At 60.4% G+C, this 23,630-nt stretch overlaps 1 protein-coding gene across 4 annotated transcripts; it reads left to right on the forward strand.

The window, feature by feature from the left end:
- The first annotated feature begins 402 nt into the window (after window positions 1–402).
- Window positions 403–23,196, forward strand: ACVR2B (activin A receptor type 2B). Of its 4 annotated transcripts, none has more exons than XM_036431888.2 (11): window positions 406–670; window positions 13,579–13,786; window positions 14,138–14,247; window positions 14,381–14,532; window positions 14,623–14,766; window positions 15,598–15,741; window positions 16,530–16,678; window positions 18,130–18,244; window positions 19,437–19,575; window positions 19,707–19,837; window positions 21,582–23,196. In XM_036431888.2, the coding sequence occupies exons 1-11, from the start codon at window positions 619–621 to the stop codon at window positions 21,774–21,776; spliced, it is 1,539 nt and encodes a 512-aa protein (XP_036287781.1). In that variant the 5' UTR covers window positions 406–618; the 3' UTR covers window positions 21,777–23,196. The 4 variants fall into 4 exon arrangements, with proteins under 4 accessions (XP_036287780.1, XP_036287781.1, XP_045435380.1 ...); XM_045579424.1 differs by lacking the exon at window positions 406–670 and adding an exon at window positions 4,231–4,342; XM_045579425.1 differs by lacking the exon at window positions 406–670 and adding an exon at window positions 4,231–4,342 and having other exon boundaries at window positions 14,405–14,532.
- Window positions 23,197–23,630: the final 434 nt, after the last annotated feature.

Here is a 23,630-nt window from a genome sequence, read left to right on the forward strand (position 1 = left end):
GGGGCGGGGATGTGTGTGTGCGGGGAGGGGTTCCTGGGCCGGAGGCGGGGCCTCTTTGTTGTTGTTTCTCGGGGCCCCGCCCCTAAGGGGGGCGCCGACCACGCGGCCCGAAGACCCGTCCCCCTCCCCTCCCCCTCCCCGCCCGGCTCGCCGCCTCTTTGTATCCAACATCCGGGTTTCCCCGCTGGCTCGTCTCCGCGGCCGCGGCTCGGGAGCCATTTTGGACGCGGTTCAGCTCCCCTCCCCCCGCCCCTCCCCCCCGTCCATGGCCCCTCCGGACTCGGCCCCTGCGCCCGGGGCCCGGGCCCAGCCCCGCCACGCCATGCCCGCGCCCGGCGCCCCCCGGCCCGCGCCCCGCCGCCGCCCCCCGGCCCCCGCGTCGCCCTCCCGGAGTCCGGGCCGCAGCCCGCGCCGCCCGCAGCGGCCCTGAGCCCGGCGCGCCGCCCGGCCCTCGGAGCCCGCCCGCCGCGCGGGACCAGGCGCAGGAGCCTCCGGGGCTGCGAGGCCGCCGCCGGGAGCGGGAGCGGAGCGCGGCCGCCGCCGCCGGCCCGTGCGCCCCGGGAGCGCCGCGCCGCCCTGCCCGCGGCTCCGGGCGTCCGCGGGGCGGCGCCGCGGAACATGACGGCGCCCTGGGCGGCCCTCGCCCTCCTCTGGGGATCGCTGTGCGCGGGTGAGAGCGGGCGCGGGGGCGCGGGGCGCGGGGAGGGCGCGCCGTGTTTACCAACAAAGGGCGGCCGCGGCCTTCTCGCCGCGCCACCTGCACCGGGGCGGGGACTCGGGGCGCGCCGCGCACCCCGCTAGCTGGTGTTGGGGGGACCGTGTTCTCTGTGCGGTGGGTGGGAGCCGAGATCCGGAGCCAAGGGTCGGGGTCCGGGCTCCGCCGCGTGGGGAGCCTCGGGAGAGGAACACCGGAGCTTGGGAAGGGGGCCAAGCGGGACGGGCAGATCCGATCTGAGGTGGCGGGGCTGCGGGTGCAGCGGCGGCTGTGGGAAGGGCCACGCGACCCTCGGGGCCGCTGGGCGCAGCGAACGGGGTTGCCGGGCACAGCTCGGAGCCCCCTGCACCCCATCCCGCCCCAAAGGCGGGCCTCCGGCGCCGGCTCCCACCTGCGCGAAGCGCAGCCACCCCGCGGGACCGCTTTGTTTTGGGCGCCGGGGAGGAAGGGGAGGAGAAGGGAGGGGAGCGGAGGGGAGGAGGGGCGCGAAGGAAAACCAACAGGTCCCCGTTCCTTCTGGCCTCGAGGCAGCACGTGGCGGGGGTGGGTGCCCCGCGCGGCCAGTTTGACTTGCGCGCGTGTGGCCGAAAGGGTGCGGGTTCTACTGGGAAAGCGATGGCACCGATTTCCCTCCGTTTAGCGCCGCCGGGGCTCGCCCGAGCTGGCTGTGCGCGCAGGCCCGGCTCCGCGCTCGGGGGAGCCCCGGGAAGCGTGAGGCGTGCAGACGTGGGCGCATTGGAGCTCCGGGGAGCAGCTCGGGCCGTCGGGCGGCCGATGGGCCGCTGGCGGGGCGCCGGGCCCCGGCGCCTTTGTTCCCAGCCCCCATTGCACACGCCGCGCGGGCCCCTGGCCGCCGCGGTGGCCGCAGCGCGGAGCCTGGGAAACCCGCGGGGGGCGGGGCCGGGCGCAGGGGCGGGGCCGGGCACCCCGCGCCGCTGCGGGGGCGGGGTACGGGATCCCCGGCCCACCCTCCCTCTCTGTCAGACTCTCTTGGCTCTGCTTGTCTTGGCTGTTTGCCTCAGAGCGAGTGCTCTTTGCCGGGCTTGGTGCTCCGGAGCCGGAGTGTAGACCCGAGGAAAGGGACCTCCTCGTTGGTATTCGGGCACTCTTCTCCTCCTCCTCCTCCTCCTCCTCCTCCTCCTTCTTCTTCTATATATATATATATATATATATATATATATATATATATATATATATATATATATATATTTATTTATTATTGAATTTTTACAATAAAGAGAGGGGAAGAGAGAGGGATAGAGAGTTAGAAACATCGATGAGAGAATCATCGATAAGCCGCCTTCTGCACACCCCCTACTGGGGATGTGCCTGCAACCAAGGTACATGCCCTTGACCGGAATCGAACCCGGGACCCTTCAGTCCGCAGGCCGACACTATATCCACTGAGCCAAACAAGTTTCGGCCTGGGCACTCTTCTCGAGGGGAGCATCATGGCTCTTTTGGAGCAGCTTCCTGTGTGGTGGAGGCAAAGTGTTGCTGTTGAACTTGTCCCCCTTTCTGCCCCTGCTCCCTTGTAAGTGCTGCCCTGAGATGCTTTTTCCCAAGAAAAGGAAGGCATTATTGGCCTGCAGAGGGGAGAGTGGCAGCCAGCCGACGTAATAGGCACCAACAGCTGAAAACCGGTTTGGCTTAGTGGATAGAGCGTTGGCCTGCGGACTGTAAGGTCCCGGTCCCAGGTTCGATTCCGGTCAAGGGCATGTACCTTGGTTGCGGGCACATCCCCAGGAGGGGGTGTGCAGGAGGCAGCTGATCGATGATTCTCTCTCATCAATGTTTCTAACTCTATCCTTCTCTCTTCCTCTCTGTAAAAAATCAATAAAATTTAATAAATAAATAAAATATTGGGGTATTTAAAAAATAGGCACAAACAGCTCACCTGTCTATATATATTTTTTTAAATATATATATATTTTATTTTTAAAATATATATATATATATTTTATTTATTTTTTACAGAGAGGAAGGGAGAGGGATAGGGAGTTAGAAACATCAATGAGAGAGAAACATTGATCAGCTGCTTCCTGCACACTCCCCACTGGGGATGTGCCTGCAACTAAGGCACATGCCTCTGACCAGAATCGAACCTGGGACCTCCAAGTCCGCAGGCTGACACTCTGTCCACTGAGCAAGACCTGGAAGTCCCCTGGCCTCTGTGGTGCACTACTTCCGGGGTCTTTTTGGGCATGGAGATCCCCTTCCCCTGGCATCTCACCTAAGGAACTCCCTTTTCAGGGACACCCAGGAAGAGGGCCTCGGGCTGCACCCTGGTCCTTTGCACCATGGGCTCCTCTGGGCATCTGATGGGAGGCGTAGACCCTTTCCCCAGGAAAATACTCGTGTGTATATAGGTGCGTACGCATGCATCCAAACATACATGCACCTCGCTGTTTTGCACCGATGCTGGGAAACTTTGGCTCCCTGGGTTGAACTCGGTAAAGTCCTGGCTGCCCAGCACATACCCCTTGTACCAGTCCTGAGGGGCAGCGTGCTGTCCTTGGGGGATACTGGACTGGTCCCCACCTTGCTGCTTCGATTTACCCTGTTCTGGCCACTGGACTTTTGCTTTTTGTTCAGACTCTGCCCAATGTGCAGATTCCAGCCCCAGCCTTCTCCCTTCTCGCTGCTCTCCTCCTCCTCCTCCTCCTCCTCCTCCTCCTCCTCCTCCTCCTCCAGGAAGCCCTCCCCTAAGTGCCAATACATTTAGCTTCCTGCCTGGGAGCTCAGGGTAGTGCAAGTGGGAACCACAGGGCCTCAGGGTGGAGTTCAGATCCACTTGCAGTTCCTGGCCTGTCACCATAGCCTGGGACGTCTGGATGATGCTTATGCTGTGGGTAGACGGCCCTCAGGCAGGGTCCTGGCTGGGTGGGCCTCATTCTGGGACAGGGTTTCTCAGCCCTGACACTGTTGACATTTGAAGCTGATGACACTTCGGTGTGCATGGGGAGAGGGCTGCTCTCTGTGCAGCACCCCGGCCTCTACCAGTAACTGTTAGCAGCGCTTCCAGTTAGTGACAGCGGGAAATGCCTCCAGGCATGGCCAAGGGTCTGGGCAGAGGGGGGTGCCAAACCGCCTCAGGCTGAGACCCCGATCTAGAATGTCCTCATGCTTTTAAAGAGACCCTTTTGGGAGATGGGGCTCCTGGCTCATGCCTCCCCAGCCCCGCCCCATTGGATTCAGGCTAGGAGATTTGTGCCTCGCTAAACCTGCTCAGCGTGGGAGAGTCTGGTTCTGGAGCACCGCCGGCCGCCGGAGAGAATCCTGGCGTCCTTGAGTTTTCCCAGAAGTGGTTCGGGTTTCAGGGAGGCGGTGGTTGTGGGTGGCCGGGCAGCCTGCCCGCCCGCACCCGCCCACCCGCCTCTGACGGCCACCTTGAGGTTTGCACTCGTGCCTCTCCCTCCCGCGCGCACAGAATGTCAGCCAGGGCCCGTGGCCGGGGCCCGGGAGCCGCCCGCGCGGAGGCCGTGCGCGTGGGCCCCGAGGAGCGCCGGGGGCTGTAGCCGGCCGCTGGCATGCCCGCGGCCTGGCGCCCCGATGAGCCGAGGCGGCTGTGGGCCTGGAGCTCCAAGCCGGGGGACGCCCGGGCCTGGGCCCAGCCTCCCCCTAAAGGTACGGGTACAGGTCTCGTCCCTGGCCTCGGGGAGGTGGGTGGAGGGCAGGGCCAGGCCTCCTCCTCTGGCCCCGGGAGGTGCGGATAGAGCTGCCCCTGACAGGTGCCCGCCCAGGGGTGAGGGCGCCTGTGTGTTGGGCTTGGCAGCTGGCAGCCCCTGCTTGCTTTCTGCTCTTCCCCGCCCTGCTCCTGGCTTTGCCGGGAAGGGCTTTCTGGGGGGCCCTGCTGTGGTCTCAGCAAGACACAGCTCGCTGCCGTGGGAGCTGCTCTGGGCTGGGGGTGGTCTCGGGTGGAGGAAGCAGCCTCAGAGGCCTCAGTCTCCAGGTGCTCCGCATCCCCGGGGTGGGAAGGGCTTACGTAAAAGGGTTGTCTGCTGGGCTGCACTTCCTCGTTCCATCTCTTTTGGGGTGTTTCCAAAGGAGCCTGGCTGCCTCAGAATTTTATAATCTTCTATTTCTTCCCTCTCACTCTTATCACCAATTCTTCAAGAATAGACACCACCACCCCCTCCCCCCCGCCCCCGGGTGTAGGGCTTCCTTTTTGGCCTTTTGGTTTGTCTTTGTCTGCCAGACTCACCAGGGCATCCCAGCCTGAGTCTGGGTGCTTGTTCCTTGAGGTCCTGGTGGTGCCACTTCAGGGTTGTGGGGTAGGGGTGGAGGTGGGGATGAGGATGGGGGTGGGGATGGGGATGGGGGAGGGGGTGGGAGAGAGGAGAGGCTGCTGCCTCCTGAGTCTTGGCTTTGTAAGTTTCTCAGTGATATCTTTGTGTGAGACAATGGTGGGAACTTGAAATCAACTGATGGCTTAGGCTGGTGCTGTTGGGGACCACCCATGCCTCTCCCTGACCCCAGATGAATCATGCTTCTCCCTTTAGCCACGTGCTTTGTGCCCTGGTTATGCCAGTCTTGCTCTGCACAGATAAGTGCCTTTCCCAGACCCTCCCAGGGGCTGGCGGCCCTCCACATGGGTGTTTTCATTCATGTGCACGCGGCCGCTGGGAGCTGGCGCGGGGACGGAGCCTGCTCCGTGGGGCAGCGGACCTCCCCCAGGGGCCGGGCCTGCCGTGCGGCGGGTCCCCTCTCAGGCCGGTTTCCAGGCGGGGGGTGAGATGTTCTGTGAGGTGAGCTCACGCTCTTGTGTGCAAACGTTCCCCTGCCCACGATTTCAGTTCCACTCTGACAAGCCGGGAGGCTAAAATTAGTTCTGGGGAAGGAAAAGGAAGGCTGGCTGGAAACCCAAGCCCTTGGCTGGCGGAGGGAGGAGGCCGCTTCCCGGGTCTTGCGGCCGAGCATTGCAGAAGATGTGATCAGGCCAGCTGTCGTCTGTCCATCTGAGGAGCAGGAGGGGCCCCTGGGTGCCTCCTCGACCCGAACCAGTGGACACAGAAGGCCGACCGGGAAGCTGGCTTTCTTGAGGGTTGGTGCTGGGGTGACGTTTCCCCCCCCCCCCGGCTTGTAGGGTGGGATGCACATTGTTGTCAGGGATGAGGATGATGCCTTCTCATGTCCAAGTGTCATGGACAGCCCTCTTCCTGTGCCCCCACCCGTTGACTCAGAGCAGGCATGAGGTCTCAGAGCCCTGGACTGGTAGTCCTGGTAAACTTCCGATTCTCGACCTGGATACATACCGTGTTTCCCCGAAAATAAGACATCCTCCGAAAATAAGGCCCCCCTACTTACATGTTTCCTTCTGAGTGAAATAGAGGCATCCCCCTGAAAATAAGCCCCCCCCCCCCCCGTCTCAGAATGCTATTGCTAAACATGAGAGATTTGGTCCACTGATTCCGAAAGAAATGGAGTCACAAGAAATTCACCAGGAAATTCAGAAGTTGGATTGTTATGATGATGTTCCAGAAGATGGTGACACGATTGTCATTGAACAAATGAGTAAATTCTTGATACTGTAGGATTCACAGTTTGTCTGGTTTGTGTTGACAACTACCGTACTACCGTACCATACACAGGTAATAAATTTCCTTTATTTTCATTTAACAATCAATGTGTACCGTATTCTTCTTCATGGAAAAATAAGACATCCCCTGAAAATAAGACCTAGCGCATCTTTGGGAGCAAAAATTAAGACACTGTCTTATTTTCCGGGAAACAGTACATTTAATGGCAAGGACTTAGATGGTATAGATGAAAGGCATGGGCGTTCCCCAAAGGACTCTTTTCATCCAAGGCTTTTTATTTATTTATTTTTTTATATTTTATTGATTTCTTATAGAGAGGAAGGGAGAGAGATAGAGAGCTAGAAACATTGATGAGAGAGAAACATCGACCAGCTGCCTCTTGCATACCCCCTACCGGGGATGTGCCCGCAACCCATGTACATGCCCTTGACCGGAATCGAACCTGGGACCTTTCAGTCCGCAGACCGATGCTCTACCACTGAGCCAAACTGGTTTCGGCATCATCCAAGTTTTGACGTTCTTGGAACTGCTGGCTTGTGGGGGGTGTGAGTTAGAGGGGAGCCAGCCCTGAGATCCAGGTCTCAGAAGGAGGCCCTGCGTCTCTGTGCCCTGAAGACTAGGGCATCAGGCCTCGTGCTCGGGGCCCTGGAAAAACAGAGCTGCAGGAAAGTGAGATGAATTGTTTTTATTCCACACCTGGTCCTCCTCTGGACCCTCCGCCTGAGAGTGGGGCCTGGAGCGTCATTTGGGGGGGAAGGAGGGCCAGAGTGTGCAGTCCTGTCTTCCCTACGGTGAACAGTGCCCCCGCCCTCTCACCGCAGCTCTCCGGGGTAGCTCCCTTGGGTGTAACTTGGAGGAGCAGAGGTCACTGTGGCCATAACTTCTCTCTCTTCCCAATTTAAGTTTTATTAATTCCCCCTCCCTCCCCCCAAATAATATACATACATTTACTGGCAAGGACCCAGATATTATATAATAGATAAAATCAGGTTCTCCCATCTAAGTCTCCCTCCAGAAGTGAGCTTTCTCAGGTGGTGGTTCATTCTTCTAGACATCTTACTGGTCTAGAGAGGGTTACATAGAGAGGGTTGTTTTTAACCTAACGTGCTATTGCCCTTTTCAAACATCCCCTTGAACTGTACAATACATGTATAAGTGTAATTGTCACAGGTGGCAGCTTCGTGCGTTTTCCACACACGAAAGCACATGCATGTAGTGAGTATCCAGGTCAAGAATCAGAAACTTAACAGCCTCTCCCCCCCCACCAAACCCTCTGGCTGCATTCCCCTCTCCTCCCCTCACCCCTAAGGCTAACCTGCTATTCTGACTTCCAGCGGCAGCAGACGTTAGTCTCGCCTGTTTCGTTCTGTGCATGGGTGAAATCATACAGAACAAACTGTTTTGTGTTCATCTTTTGCTTACCATGTTTGTGACTTGCAGCTGTGTGGCTGCACATCATGGCTTCTTGAACTCAGAGGCATGTTTTTCGCAGTCTTTCTAATACGGATGGATCTCCCTCAGCCTTTCTGAGACTTTGTATGAAATTTGAAAGGTTGGATATATGGACTGCGTTTTATCTTGTGTCTTACTGATGGGCTTTCTGATCGTGTGCACACCTTATGGTTTCTGAAGAGTCGATGACAAGAGGAAGAATTTTGGGGTTGTAGGACATGCCCATTTAAAACTTTAATGAGGGCTAAGAAATGGCTATCTGGTGTTTGTCCCCGAGGCTCCCCAGGTGGTGGCAGTGGGGTGAGGTGGCAGGGGGCACCTCCTCCCCTGCAGAAACCAGGCTGCAGAGGTAGGAAGTGGTGCCCACTCCATGAAGGGTGCCCGGTCAGGGCGAGCGTGGCCTTCCCCTGGCCAGTGTCTGCGGAGATCCTGGTTGCTGTGCCGGCAGAGCCTGAGGAGCGAGGGGATGGGAGGTGGGGAGCAGCGGACTAGCAGGCCTGCGTTTGCAGAGAGACTGAGCCGCTTGCTAAAGGCTGCTGGGGAGTTGTGGGTAATAACAGGGCATTGGCGGTGACCCCCGTGAAGATCCTGAGCTCACATGTGGTGACAGCCGTGGTAGGGGGTGTGGGAGGAACCTGTAAAAGAGTTACTTGAGCCGAAACCGGTTTGGCTCAGTGGTAGAGCGTCGGTCTGCAGACTGAAAGGTCATGGGTTCGATTCCGGTCAGGGGCATGTATATTGGTTGCAGGCACATCCCCAGTAGGGGGTGTGTAGGAGGCAGCTGGTCGATGTTTCTATCTCATGGACGTTTCTAGCTCTCTATCTCTCTCCCTTCCTCTCTGTAAAAAAATCAATAAAATATATTTAAAAAAAAGAAAAGAAAAAAGAGTTACTTGAGTCTTGTGAGGAGCTGCTCATAAAAGAAGAGGCTCTGGCGAGCCTCATTTCCGGGCCGAGGGCGTATGCCTTGTTCCCCCGCACAACCTGCTGCCACCGTTTGACGGGAGCCGTAGGGAATATGATTCGAGACGTCTTGCTCCTCAGAGCCCTTGGCGTTTCTGGTCTCCCTCTTCAGCCTGGTGTCTGCTTCTCCACTGGTTTTCCTGGGATTCCTTGTGTGAGCCCGCTTGTCAGGCCCCGCCTGTGGATTTAGGTGACACTGGATTTGAGGTCCTGTCTCTAGTCCAGGTGCCGTGGCGGGCAGCTTTCCCACGCCGTCCAGGTGGCGTGCACTGCCTGTGTGTCGGGCAGCTAGGGAATACCCCAGGCTGGGTGGCTCACATAACAGATTTATCTCCTCACAGTCCTGGAGGCTGGACGCCCCAAACCGAGGTGCTGGCAGGGTTGGTTTCCGATGAGGCCTCTCTCCTTGGCGTGCAGGTCTCTCTGACTTGTGGTGGTTGTGTTCTCACGTGGCCTTTTCTCTGTCCTCACACACTCCTGGTGCCCCTCCCGCTTGTAAGGGCACCGGTTCTGCTGTTTGACAGCCCCAGGCTTGTGACTTTGTTTGGCTTAATTGATTCCTTTAAAGGCCTATCTCCCAATATGTTACATGGGAGGTTAGGGATTTAGCCCGTGAGTTTTTTTTTTTTTTTTTTTTAAATATATTTTATTGATTTTTTTACAGAGAGGAAGAGAGAGGGATAGAGAGTTAGAAACATCAATGAGAGAGAATCATCCATCGGCTGCCTCCTGCACGCCCCCCACTGGGGATGTGCCCACAACCAAGGTACATGCCCTTGACCGGAATCGAACCCGGGACCCTTCAGTCCGCAGACTGACGCTCTACCACTGAGCCACACCGGTTTCGGCATAGCCCGTGAGTTTTGAGGGGCGCGGGTGAGCCCATCAGTATGAAATAGTAAACTTGGTTGGAAGTGAATTCTGTTTTCCCCTTGAGTTACAGTTTGGAATGGGAACTGCCTTTTTCATGACTCAGCCCTGGAATCTGTGCTCTCAACGCTTTCCACAGGCAGTCTTATCTGTGCAGGTGACCTCAGCGTCCATGTCTGTGTAGCTATATCTCTTTGGGTGTCGTGCGACCCTGAGGATATGTCTGAAAGCCGGGTAAAGGTAAACATGGAGACTCCCTCTCTGACAGGCAGAAACAGCTCTTTCTGAAGGCAGCCGGACAAGCTAGACAGGTTCAGGAGGCGTCTCCGGTTGAAAGCATTGTAGAGCTAAGACTCTGGCGAAGACCTAGGAGGCCAGGGCCTGTGGGAAGAGAGGCCCCGGGTGGTGTCTTTGACATTGGAGTCTGTGTGCAGCCCTTCCTCTGGGCAACTGAGAATTGCATTCGATAGCCTTGCTAAGAAGACAGGAACTAGAGTTATCAACAGAGAGTGGGTGAGTGCTCACTGTGCCTTCTTCTGGGTTGATACCACAAAGAGGTGAGGGGGAGGAGCCGAGAGAAGACAAACTCTGAAGTTAGATTAGGATGTTGCAGAACTAATGGTGCCCTTAGCTGCTTTCCAGAAGCACATAGAGCATCGTTGAAGGAATAGAACGTCATTCTAGGCTTCAGATCATTTCTACAAACAATTTTTGCACATATAATGACTAGCTGGTCATCCTATATAATAAAACCCTAATATGCAAATCGGCCAAACTGGGGAACGACCGGTTGCTATGACATGCACGGACCGCCAGGGGGCAGATGCCCAAAGCAGGAGCTGCTCCCTGGCGGTCACTGCGCTCCCACAGGGGGAGTGCCCCTCGGCCAGAAGCCGTGCTCTCAGCTGGCGAGTGCAGCGGAGGTGGTGGGAGCCTCTCCTGCGTCTACTGCAGGTGGGCGGTAAGGAGCGAGAGGGTGCAGGCCTGGCTGAGGGGGGCTACCCACGCACCTCAGTGCACAAGTGTCGTGCACCAGGCTAAATAAATAGCCAGCAGGCACTCTGCCGTTGAAGCGGACCTGGATGAGCTCCAGATTGGAGTCGCCACGCACAACTCTCCTTGGGTCGTGGGGGAGATGGTGACGATGCCGCTGTGGTGGACTGAAGCAGTGGAGTCGTGAACACAGGCACTGGGTGGCCCCTCCGGGCACCAGCACACGGCAGGGCTGCCTTCCGATGGGCCAGGGCAGGGAGCCTCAGGCAGGAGCCCCCCGGAAGGCAGCCTGGCTGCTGTCTGTCGGAGTTCCCCTGCCTGTCCAGACCCGGAGCTGGACAGCGAGGAGAACACGGGCCGCCTGAGTCCTTGCGCGGCCGCCTCTCAGGCCTGGTGGCTTCAGGGAGGGGGCCCCTTGGCCGGTGGGTGCGGTGCTGGGTCCGTCCCTTTCTCACTTGCGTGGCTGGGGCTGGAACCCTGCTCTCCGGGCGGCCTCCAGGAGCCAGGGGTAGAGTGCAGCGGCCCATGGGCTGCTGGGGTCCACGGTTCCTCCCTCGGGGAGGTGTCGGCTGGGCGGACACACCTCACGCCTGGAGCTCATAGAACTCCAGGGGCCGGGCACATGGCCGCTTCAGCTTCACCCCTTCCCGGCAAGGCTGGATCGCCCCGCCCTTCTCCAGCCGTCCTCACTCTTCCCCGTCCCCCGTGAGCCCTGAGCCCTGAGCCCTGCACAGCGGGTGCTGGTCGGATTTCTCCCGTGCCTCCCCTGGGCACAGCAGGGCGCAGCCAAGGCCTCCGGGGCTGGGGACTCACCCCCCCCCCCCCCCCCCCCCGGCACTTTTCCTCGCCCGTCAGCCCTGGCCCACTGAGGTCTTGCTCCCCTGAGGTCTGTTTGGGCGGAATCTGCGTGCATTCCGGTTGGTTGGTTGGTTGGTTGGTTGGTTGCTCTTATCTTTGGGGGGCGTGTGTCCGGGAGTGGCGTGTCCCCGCCCGCCTGCCTGGACGAGGGCGTGGCGAGCGTGGGGGCTCATGTAGGCCCCGGGAACCCAGGGGCGACCTGCTGGGGATCATGCCGCTTGTGTACCTGGTTCCTTTGGAGGCCGGCTGCTGGGTTGGCTGTAGCTCAGGGGTACAGCGAGCCCCTTGCTCGCCTCCAGCACGTAGGAGGGGGCACCCCAGGCACCCCTGTCCCGAGAGCACGGCCTCCTCTCCTGCAGGATGGGGGGGGGGGGTTTGAGCCGGGGGTGAGGGGGAGCCTCCTGTGCCCGGGTGCCCGGCTCCGGGAGTGTGAGCAGGAGCCCTGTGCCTATTAAAAGGCAGCGGCCGCCCTGCGGTTGGAGCGTTGCCAGGGGCTATAAATAGCCGAGTGTGTGCCGAAGCAGAGCTTGCCAGGGAGGAGGGAGGCAGGGGGCGGCCCCCCCGGGTCTCCAGCTGGCAGGGGGGCCTGGGTGCGGTGTGGGAGGGGCCCGGGGTCTGCCATCGCCCCCCCCCCCCCCGTAGGCTGGGAATACCAGGCTCTTGCGGGCGTGGCTGCGCACCCTTCCGCGTGGTGGGCCGGGGCCTCCGGGGGCTTGTGCTGTGGAGGGTTGTCCTGGGCAGCAGGGGCGGGGCGTGGCTCTAACATGCCAGCGGGCACGCCAGTGCCGGGCACTCTCCTGGCCACTCTGAAAGCGCACCGCCTCAGCTCACTCCTGGAGCCGCGCTCGAAGCGTCTGCTGTGAGCACGCCCGCGTCACGAGCAGGCGCTGGTGGGGTTTGGTCCCTCGGCCTGGGTCGCACAGCTCAGAGCATCACAGCCAGGGTTTGACCCAAGGCGGCAGCTCGTGTCTTGGCCGCATGTAGGAGGGTGTGTGTGGTCAGAGGGCGTTCGGTGACATCCCAGATCCGTGTGTCCCCCGCTGGAGCTTGAGATTTGGAGTTCCCAGCCCTGTGCGCTTGGGTCCTGCCAGCGGGGGTCCCTGCCCGCTCCGGGGGCCTGGGAGAGGGGCTGGGCCACGCTCGGAGTCTGGGGCCCGCCTTGTTCTGGCTCCTGGCCTTGCACGGGGCCCTGCTGCTGGTCAGAGAGGACACGGAAACTCCCCAGGGGACTCGGCGTTTGGGCAGCGGGCCACCCCTGCTGGCGTCCCCTCCCTTTGAAATCCTGCCCTCGCCAGGAGCTAACTGCCGGCGTGTCTTTCTGTCCGTCCCTTGGTCCTTCTATCCATCCGTCCGTCCGTCGTGTCCAGTACCGGTCCCAGCACTCAAGACAGCCACGGCTTCTGCCTACATCAGCTTGGCAGCCTCACGGGGGAAGCCTGACATTGAAAAAGCAGTTGTCGAGCACATTCGGAATATTTTATTTTTCGTATGAGCCTTCATTATGTGATTTCCTCCTGGGGGTGATCTTTGGTTACGTCATTTTTACTCTTTTCGGATGTCTGAAATATCCCTCTAGAGCACATGTGTCAAACACAAGGCCCGCGGGCCAAATCCGTCCCGCCAGGCCTTGCAATGTGGCCCGCACCGCGCTGTCATCACTGCACTCCGCTGCGTTTCCATCACAATGACAGTTTATGACTGTTCAGTAAACCATTTGGCCCGCGATTTAGGCTGGATTTTAGATTTTGGCCCCTTCTCTGATTGAGTTCGACACCCCTACTCTAGAGTCTAGACAACAGCCACCTGCACAGGCAGTGCTTCGGAGGTGCACGGGGCTTTGAGGGCCCCTCTAGTAATGGCTGCTCTAGGGAAACGGCCCCCACCAGGGGCCTCCGATGTTGGGGGAGCCCCCTTTGAGGCATCCGGCCGTCAGTCTGGGTATCTGCCTCTCCAGTCTGTGGTGCCAGGGGTGTGGCCGCCTCCCTCTTGATTGGCCAGGGGGCAGTAGCAGGGGGCAGTGAGGTGGAGGCGGGTGCTGGCTGGCACGTTACACTAATTGGTGTCGAAGGGGTGGGTGGCGTGGGGCCTGGCACCCGCCCCCCGGCCTCCCTCGGGGTGGCCCGGGTCCAGGTCTAGGGAGCAGCAGAGTGGGGTGCTCAGCAGGTCTCTCCCCCGGGGTGCCCGCAGGCTCCGGGCGCAGCGAGGCGGAGACACGGGAGTGCGTGTACTACAACGCCAACTGGGAGCTGGAGCGCACCAACCAGAGCGGCCGGGAGCGCTGCGAGGGCGAGCAGGACAAGCGGCTGCACTGCTACGCCTCCTGGCGCAACAGCTCGGGCACCATCGAGCTCGTCAAGAAGGGCTGCTGGCTGGACGACTTCAACTGCTACGACAGGTACCCGGAGCGCCCTCCTCTGGCCACCCCTCAGCTCCGCCGTCACCCTGCCCACGGCCCCCTGCCTGCTGCCCCCACGGGTCTCAGGCTGCCTGTGAGGCCGAGCCTGGCATTTAGGACCCGAGGGGAAGGACGAGGGCTCGGGGGAGCTGGGACACGCGGGGGTGCTGCGGGGTTGGGGTCCTGACCCTGGTCCCGAGGAGCTCAGCGAGCATCCACCGTGCTGTCCCTCCCTGCCAGGGAGGCGGGTTCACGCTGTCCCTGGTGGTGGTTCCCGTGAGTGAGGCTGCCTGTGGGGAGGGGCTTGACCGGGCCTCCGCTGAGGGGTGTGCGGGGAAACTGTGCCCCCAGGCAGGAGTGTGTGGCCACCGAGGAGAACCCGCAGGTGTACTTCTGCTGCTGCGAAGGCAACTTCTGCAACGAGCGCTTCACCCACCTGCCGGAGGCGGGCGGCCCGGAAGGTGAGGGCGGCCCCCTGGCCCGGGAGGAGCGCTCCGCTCCGGAGGAGCCGCTGGGGAGTGGCCGCAGGCCCCTCTGGCCCTAGAGGCGGGGGGTGGGCGGGCTGTGTGACCCAGGGCTCCGTGTGTCCCCCAGTCACGTACGAGCCACCCCCGACAGCCCCCGCCCTGCTCACGGTGCTGGCCTACTCGCTGCTGCCCATCGGGGGCCTCTCCCTCATCGTCCTGCTGGCCTTCTGGATGTACCGGCATCGCAAGGCCCCCTACGGCCACGTGGACATCCACGAGGTGAGGCGCGGGCTCCGGGCAGGGCAGGGCAGGGCAGGGCAGAGGTGGCGAGGCCAGGACAGACTCTTTACGGCCCCGATCTCCCCACAGGACCCTGGGCCTCCCCCTCCATCCCCTCTGGTGGGCCTCAAGCCGCTGCAGCTGCTGGAGATCAAGGCCCGGGGGCGCTTCGGCTGTGTGTGGAAGGCGCAGCTCATGAACGACTTTGTGGCGGTCAAGATCTTCCCCCTCCAGGTGAGCATCCGGCCGTGCCGAGGCCGGAGCTGTCCCGGCCCCGGCAGGGCAGGCCCCGTGTAGGGGTGAGAGGGACGTAGCCGCCCCCCCCCCCCCCCCCGAGGGGTGGTGACATTCCTTGTGCGGCTAGGTAGGGTTCTGCAGACCCACTCTGGTTTGCAGGGCTTTGTTGTGTGTGTGTGTGTGTGTTTTCTTTTTGAAATATATTTTATTGATTTTTTTTTTTTTTTTACAGAGAGGAACGGTGAGGGACAGAGAGTTAGAAACACCCATGAGAGAGAAACATCGATCATCTGCCTCCCGCACACACACACACCCCCCCCCCCCACCACCACCACTGGGGATGTTCCCGCAACCAAGGCACATGCCCTTGACCGGAATCGAACCTGGGACCCTTGAGTCCGCAGGCCGACGCTCTATCCACTGAGCCACACCGACGAGGGCAGGGCTTTGATATGACATCAGGTTCTGCTTAGAGAGTCTGGACACCAGGCTGCCCCGAGCAGTTTCCCGAGACCCTTAGCAAAGCCAGGCCCGGCTAGTGCCTCCCGTGTGTGTGTGTGTGTGTGTGTGGGGGGGGGGGGGTGATCCCGGGCCACTCGCTCCCTCTCTTGACCTCAGCGCGCCCGTTTGTAAGTCAGGTGCTGAGCTTAGTGACCTCAGGGGCCACGCTGGCCTCGGCTCCCGGCCTCTGCCCGCCTGCCTTCCAGGTGCTGAGGCTGGGGCATGGGGAGCGGGGTGAGGGCCGCGGTGCTGTCACGGGGGGGGGGGGGGGGGGGAGGGAGGGGTTGGGGGGCGGCTGCAGGGGGCTCAGCCGTGTGCCCACTGCAGGACAAGCAGTCGTGGCAGAGCGAGCGGGAGATCTTCAGCACGCCCGGCATGAAGCACGAGAACCTGCTGCAGTTCATCGCCGCCGAGAAGCGCGGCTCCAACCTGGAGGTGGAGCTGTGGCTCATCACGGCCTTCCACGACAAGGTGAGCCGCGGCCCGCGGAGGGGGAGCCGGCACGGCCCCCGCCGCCTTCCACGGGGAGGGGCCTGCCACCGGCGTGGCCGCGAGGGCCTTAAAGAACCCCTAACTCTGGGGACATTCTTTTTTTTTTTTTTTTTTTTTTTTAATATGTTTTATTGATTTGTTACAGAGAGGAAAGGAGAGGGATAGAGAGTTAGAAACGTCGATGAGAGAGAAACATCCATCAGCTGCCTCTTGCACACCCCCCACTGGGGATGTGCCCGCAACCAAGGAACATGCCCTTGACCGGATCGAACCTGGGACCCTTCAGTCCGCAGGCTGATGCTCTATCCCACATGTGTCAAACACAAGGCCCGCGGGCCAAATCCGTCCCGCCAGGCCTTGCAATGTGGCCCGCACCGCGCTGTCATCACTGCACTCCGCTGCGTTCCCATCACAATGACAGTTTATGACTGTTCAGTAAACCATTCGGCCCGCGATTTAGGCTGGATTTTAGATTTTGGCCCCTTCTCTGATTGAGCTCGACACCCCTACTCTATCCACTGAGCCAAACCGGTTTTCGGCTCTGGGGACATTCTTACCGATCAGAGTAGTGGCTTCATAATGAACACCTCCGAGTGCCCCCTCTCCCCCCCCACCCCCTCTGCCCTCCACCCCACCTCTGCTGGCCTCATCGATCTTCTGTATCAGCGCCAGCCTCCCAGGAGGGGACCGCAGCCGTCAGCCCCTGAGACAGCCTCCAGGCTGGGCTGGTCCTGCCCTGTCCCCACACTCGATGCCGCCTCCTCCAGGGCTCCCTCACGGATTACCTCAAGGGGAACATCATCACGTGGAACGAGCTGTGTCACGTGGCAGAGACCATGTCCAGAGGCCTGTCGTACCTGCACGAGGACGTGCCCTGGTGCCGTGGTGAGGGCCACAAGCCGTCCATCGCCCACAGGTACCTGGGGGAGCGGCTGGCCTCCCTGGGCTCGGCCTGGAGCTGCAGAGAAGGTTGGAGGGCGAGAGCAGGGCCTGGCAGGGGGGTGGAGGGGTCCTCAACTTCACAAGCACGCCTGGCCACTGTTGTGTGTCAGAGAGAGTGGGCACAACCACCAGGGCCCACCTGCTGCCGCTGCCACCGGCCGGCCACCCCGGTTGGCCTGGCCTCCAGGCCGGTTTCCTGGCGCCCTCCAGTGGCCACATGAGGAACTGCAGGCTCCACTACTTGGGAGAGTTGGCTCAGGAGTGGCCAGTTTTTGGTTGCAGTCTCTCTCCTGTTAAAAAGCCTTTTGTGTATGTGGCTTATGTCTGCTGATACTTGCTGCGTTAAAGCACACACATCCCTCCAGCTGTCAGCGATGACGTCACACGGAGGTAGCCCCTGGGAAACTGCTTCTGAGGGAATGAGCGTAAGGTGACCATGAGCATAGTTTTGTCCTTGCAAATTCCCCGAAACCGTCTCAGGGACTCTCTGGGAGCCGTGGTGTCGGCTCCTTGTCTCAGTGGGGTGCCTGGCAGCCAGTGTTGCGCACACACAGAAGTACCTGCCCGTTTTAGCCGCCATGTCGCCTTGCGGTGGCTTCCTCAGCCCGGCTGAGCAGCAGCACAGAGCGCCGAGTAGCTTAGGCTGCCAGGGAGGGGAGTGAGCCTCGAATTCAGGGTTCAAAGCTGAAGGGCCCCTGATGGGACTAACAGTGACGTCACAAAAGGTTGACTGTATGAAATTGCCATTTTTGTAGGTCAAAAACGGTTGACTGTCGACTCTTCCATACGGTTCAACCTAACAGTAGTGCCTAGTAAGTGCGCCAGGGGTGGCCCCGAGCATGTGTGCTTACAACCCCTCGGTGTGGCCCTCACACCCAGGCCGAGACAGGCAGGGGGGAGCCTGAGGACCACAAGTAACTGCTCTGGCAGGTGGGCTGAGCACGCACGCCGGCACCCGGCACCCGCTCTGCGCCTGCCTCGGGGTGGGCGTGGGCCCCTTGGGGCCCTGGACGGCAGCCCAGGAAAGCTCAGCGTCTGTGCTCACTCACGTCCTACATACTCCAGACCCTTCTCAGAAAGCACGGGTCCCGGGTCCGCGTGCCTGCCCTCAACCCCTCTGCGAATGCAGGGGCTGACTCCCGACACTGTGGGCACTGGGATGGAGTCTGCCCGGCCACTCAGGGCAGGTGTCGCTCTGACGGCTCTGGGGGAAGTGAGGTTTGGGGTGCTCCTGCCAGCGTAGGGGGGGGTGGTGGTCTCATGGGCCTCATGGGCCTCCGCCCCGGTGCAGACTCTGCTCTGGGGTCTCTGGCAGCTGCAGGGCAGGGCGCGGGCTCCAGTGTCCTGAGAGCCAGGATGGGAGCCCAGGAGCAGGTAGGCTGGGCCGTGCCGCTCGTCTTCATCGCAGCCCACCTGTCTCCACAGGGACTTCAAGAGCAAGAACGTCCTGCTGAAGAGCGACCTCACGGCCGTGCTGGCGGACTTCGGCCTGGCCGTTCGGTTTGAGCCGGGGAAACCGCCCGGGGACACCCACGGGCAGGTAACCGGCTCGGGGTGTGCCAGGGGGTGGTACTGCCCGTGTGACGCCCAGCTGGCAGGTGCGGGAGCCAGGGCCGCTGCGTGAGCTCAGAGCTTCCCAAGACCTCAGAGAACGTGCCGTCATCCACCGCCGGGGAGAGCGTGGCCGGGCAGGCGCCGAGGCAGCCGGCCTGGCAGCTGAGATGTGCCGACCGAGGCTTCCCGGTTGGGGTTTTGGCCGCGTGTCCTTGTCGCCTCCGTTTCTCTCTCTTTCTTTTTAGTTATAACGATGAAGCAAAATAATACAGAAAGAAATACACTAAAACCCCAACCCAACAGCCTAGAACAAATAACTAAGAAATGAAACAGACCATCCTAAAACAGTCCCTGCTGATATTCTTTTTTATTAATTTTTTTTTTTTTTTTTTTTCAGAGAGGAAAGGAGAGGGACAGAGAGCTGGAAACATCAATGAGAGAGAAACATCGATCAGCTGCTCCCTGCACATCCCCCACTGGGGATGTGCCCGCAACGAGGGCACATGCCCTTGACCGAATCGAACCCGGGACCCTTCAGTCCGCAGGCCCACGCTCTATCCACTGAGCCAAACCAGTTTTGGCCCTGCTGATATTCTTTTTTTTTCTTTTTTTTAAAATATATTTTATTTATTTCTTCTAGAGAGGAAGAGAGAGGGATGGAGAGTTAGAAATATCGATGAGAGAAATATCAATCAGCTGCCTCTTGCACACCCCCTACTGGGGCTGTGCCTGCAACCAAGGTACATGCCCTTGACCGGAATCGATCCTGAGACCTTACAGTCCGAAGGCCGACGCTCTATCCACTGAGCCAAACTGGTTTTGGCCCCTTGCCGATGATATTCTTAAGTATCGTCCTCCCGCTTTAGTTCTGGTGTTGATCTCAGTGACACACACACACACATCCGCGTGGCGGTGATGGGGTGGCGGCGGCAGTCCCAGGTTGGCTCACTGCTGTCTGAGTGTGTGACACGTTAAGGGGCCACCGAGGTCCAGTCTGCACCGGGACCTCTCGGGACCCTCTTCGGGAATGCGGCGCGTCCTGCCTCGCCGTCCTTGTCGGCGTCCTGCTTTGAATCCCGCCGGCCCGGCCCGTCCGGTGCACGGGGGATGCAGCTCGCTGTGCGGGCGTGAGAGCACTGCATGTGGCCGCTGACCGCTGACCCTCCCCGTCCCTGCAGGTGGGCACACGGCGGTACATGGCCCCGGAGGTGCTCGAGGGGGCCATCAACTTCCAGAGGGACGCCTTCCTGCGCATCGACATGTACGCCATGGGGCTGGTGCTGTGGGAGCTCGTGTCCCGCTGCAAGGCTGCCGATGGTGAGCACGCCGGCCCGGCTTCCGGGGTGGGGGGCGGGGGGGGGGCAGCGGGGCCCCAGCCTCGATGGGGAGGGAGGGAGGGGAGCAGCAGAGCTGGGGTGACCCGCCCGGCGCATTCTCGCCCCCCCCAGGACCAGTGGACGAGTACATGCTGCCCTTTGAGGAGGAGATCGGCCAGCACCCCTCGCTGGAGGAGCTGCAGGAGGTGGTCGTGCACAAGAAGATGCGGCCGGCCATCAAGGATCACTGGCTGAAGCATCCGGTGAGGGCCTGGGCGGCGGGGACCTGAGACCCGGGGGGCATGGGGCAGAGGGAGAGGGAGCCTCAGGCCGTGGGACAGTCCCCCTTCACCCGCCAGGTCAGGGGCCACTTAGGGCCTTTCCCCTCCCTCCAGGGGAGCGTTGGGGAAGGCAGTGCTCTGCAGGGAGGCGGCTCTGGCTCGCGGCTCTGGCTCGCTCGGGCGGAGCCCAGGGTGCCCCGGCGTGGGTCGCCGTGCAGTCGAGCCTGCTGGCCTTGAGCCTGACCAGCTGGGATTGGCCCACGAGTGGCTGGGTGACTTCGGGCCGGTCGCTCTGTTTTTCGGAGCCTCTGTCTCCTCGGGGTAGGAATCGGTTTAATGAGCTGCCATCAGAACTCTCTTGGCAGGACACCTGCATTGCGTAAGCATTTAACAGGGATTCGCTCTGGAGAAATGTTCCGTGTCCCGCCATCTTCATTTTCTGGGTCTGGGCTCCTCCACTGGGCACAGAGACTCCAGCTGTGCAAACCATCCCCTCTCTGGGCTGGAGATTTGCCATCAGCTCCATTGAGCCCCACCCCCCGCCCACTCCAGGGTCAGTTCAGAGAAAGGACAGGCTTGGGGTCCCTGGGGGCTGCACTCCACCACATGCACCATTGGGGGTCAAGCTGCTCCCTGGAACCCAGGGCTGCACAGGGGGAAGGTGGCAGCGGGCGCCTGGATCCGGCCTTTGCCTCAGACTTTCTTTTTTTTCTTTTTTTAAATATATTTTATTGATTTTTTTTAAGAGAGGAGGAGAGAGCGATAGAGTGCTAGAAACGTCGATGAGAGAGAAACATCGACCAGCTGCCTCTTGCGGGGTCCCCCCCCCTCCGGGGATGTGCCCGTAACCACAGTACATGCCCTTGACCGGAATCGAACCTGGGACCCCCCAGTCCGCAGACCGACGCTCTACCACTGAGCCAAACCAGTTTCGGCTGCCTTAGACTTTCTCCGTCTCCCAAGGCAGAGGTGCTGGGGTAGCCTGTCCCGCCCCTTGGCGAGGAGTCCAAGGTCCAGCAGGTCTCAGAGTGGCCAAGTGGGCCAGCGAGCTCCCGGATGTGGGCCTTCTGTCCACGGTGTGCCCTTCCCAGCTCCGCCCAGTTGGGTCCCGCTTAGGGTGTCACACCACCACGTCCTTGGACTCTGGGGAGTGGCCCCAGGGGCTGCGGGGCGTGGGGCGGGACAGTGCCCTCTGGTCTCCGCTGTGACCACCGCTTTTTGGGCCCTTGGGCTTCCCGTGAGATTTTGTTTGAACATCACTGTATCTGCCCCAGGAGGGTATTGGTTCCTCCCCTCCCTACACAGAGGTTCAGGGGACCTTCCTTTTTTTTTAATTTCTATTTTTTTTTTTTACAGAGAGGAAGGGAGAGGGAGAGAGAGCTAGTAACGTCGATGAGAGAGAAACATTGACCAGCTGCCTCTTGCACACCCCCTACCGGGGATGTGCCCGCAACCAACGTACATGCCCTTGACCGGAATCGAACCCGGGACCTTTCAGTCCGCAGACGGACGCGCTACCACTGAGCCAAACCAGCTTCGGCCAGGGGTCCTTCCTGTCGGGGAGGCCAGTGGGCTCAGGATAGTGATTCCTGCTGGCGGGCAGCTTCTGGGGTTGGGATGCCCGTGGGCTCTGCCTGACCTTGGGCAGCATTGCCAAGCTGGCTGCCCCCGGGCGTGTCCTCCCTGAGGGCACTGACGGGGATCTCCTCTCCCCCGCCGGGTGCAGGGCCTGGCCCAGCTCTGCGTGACCATCGAGGAGTGCTGGGACCACGACGCCGAGGCCCGCCTGTCCGCGGGCTGCGTGGAGGAGCGGGTGTCCCTGATCCGGAGGTCAGTCAATGGCACTACCTCGGACTGCCTGGTCTCCCTGGTGACCTCCGTCACCAACGTGGACCTGCCCCCTAAGGAGTCGAGCATCTGAGCCCAGGACACGCGGGTGGCTCTCGGGACTCCCTGGATCTGAAGAGGAAAGGAGGAGGAGAAAAAAAAGGAAGTGTTTTCTTTTGGAAGTCCCACATCACCAACGAACTCACACAACGCAGCTGCTATTTTACCTTGACCTTTTATTATTATTATAATTATTATAATTATTATTTTTAATGTTATTTTTGGGATCGGATCAGCTCTACCAGCACATGGCTCTACTGTATCGCCGCCGAGGCGCTGAGCGGTGAGCGCCGGGCCGGCGCCTCCCGTCCTCGGTGCGTGTCTCTCTCCCGCCTCCTCTCGGTTCCCGTCTCCGAACCCGGGACACGAAGAAGCCCCCCTCCCGGGAGTCTTAGGACACTTAATGCTGCAAACTCTTTGGAGAGGAACCTTTGAAGACTGTTACATCAGAACACACCTTCCTCCAGAGGAGTCCCTCTTTTTCTCCCTCCTCTTCCCCTCCGTCCCTCTTAGGGTGTTTTTGCTCCCTGTTTAGACAGCGAGGTTAAGAAACAGCAGCCGTGTCTCTCACGGATTCACGGGTGTCTCCTGGCCGAGGCCAGCCGGGAGGAGGAGGCTGGGCGCGGGGCGGTCTGGACCCAGCCGCGGTGGACGCGGGCACATGGGAGAGCACCCTTCGCCGTGAGGCTACTTCTCAGGTAACCGGGAGCCGAGGGCAGGGCCGGGGCGGAGGCGGGAGCGGGGTTTGGAGGAAGCCCGGAGGCCCTGGCCAGGCTCTCCCCTCTCCCGCCCTGGGGCGTGGGCCTCAGACTGAACGCTTCCTTCTGCTCCGCGTTCTCGTTAGGTTAGGGCGGGAGTCACAGCCGAGTGAGTACGTTCTTTGGTTCTTTCTGAGACCTGATGCTGTCCGTGTCCTTAGGGGGGGGGAACTCGGGGTATTTGCCTCCTCGGGGAGTATTCAGGGATGCGCCTGCAGGGGGCGCCCCGCAGCCAGGCAAGAGGGTCCGGGTGGCTCCGCCCGCGTGGCAACACCCCTGTTCCCGCTGTGAGGCTCTCGGGTGTGCTCTCTCCAGGCCCTTCCAGTGGTGCATATCCTAAAACCGTCCTCTGTCTCACCGTCACCTTGCTCTAGTCCGTGGATGTTCCTAATGCTGCTGTTTCAACATTTGACTTTTTTTTTTTTTTTAATTTATGAAACATGCAAAATTAAAAAGCAAACATGAAACACATCCACACACACACACACACACTTTGCTATGTGGCTTCCGAGGTTTAAATTTTGAAAAAGAAAACTTCGCGACCACAGACCACCTCAAACCAGAAATACCTCAGAACTTTCTACTCGTGTACTACGTTTTATTATCTATTTTATTAGTTGTGTTGTCTTGTAACGAGTGTATTTCAATGTGAGTTGGCTTTTACGACCAGGAAGTTTAAAAGAAATAGAGAAAAAGGGAGGAAAAAGAAAAAGCTTGAGGCGTGTAGGTAGTGCTGCCGCCCGCGTCTGTTGGCTGACGCCGCGTGTAAATAGCGGTCCCCGCCCGTGTGCTGGCGGGCTGCGCGGGCCCATCCAGGCATCCGTCACACGTGTTTGTGAAGGCTTTTCCCTCTGGGTTCTGTGGACAATTTTACCTAAAACCGATCTCTCCCTCTTGCGGGGGGAGTAGGAGGGCGATGGGGAGAGGCTGACCTGGGAGCCTGCGAGGGACACCTCCGGGGGTGGTTTGGAGGTCCAGGGGTGTCCTTCCGGCCGATGGGTGGCTGCTCAGAAGGACTGTAACTGGGTAAAACGGTGGCCTGAGGACATGAGCAGCTGTGACCTCGGGAGAGATCCGTGGTCGCCTCCGAATCCGCTGTGATTCGGGGCGGCCCCCGGGGCCCGCTGCTC

The sequence above is a fragment of the Pipistrellus kuhlii genome, unplaced genomic scaffold (assembly GCF_014108245.1).
Source record: "Pipistrellus kuhlii isolate mPipKuh1 unplaced genomic scaffold, mPipKuh1.p scaffold_m20_p_11, whole genome shotgun sequence".
Lineage (NCBI taxonomy): Eukaryota > Metazoa > Chordata > Mammalia > Chiroptera > Vespertilionidae > Pipistrellus > Pipistrellus kuhlii.

Excerpts from the sequence above, each read along its gene's own strand:
- ACVR2B (XM_036431887.2), top strand. The coding sequence starts at position 619 with ATGACGGCGCCCTGGGCGGCCCTCGCCCTCCTCTGGGGATCGCTGTGC. Across the intron at positions 13,787-14,137 it reads GACTTCAACTGCTACGACAG|GCAGGAGTGTGTGGCCACCG; the intron begins GTACCCGGAGCG and ends CTGTGCCCCCAG. Across the intron at positions 16,679-18,129 it reads AAGCCGTCCATCGCCCACAG|GGACTTCAAGAGCAAGAACG; the intron begins GTACCTGGGGGA and ends CTGTCTCCACAG.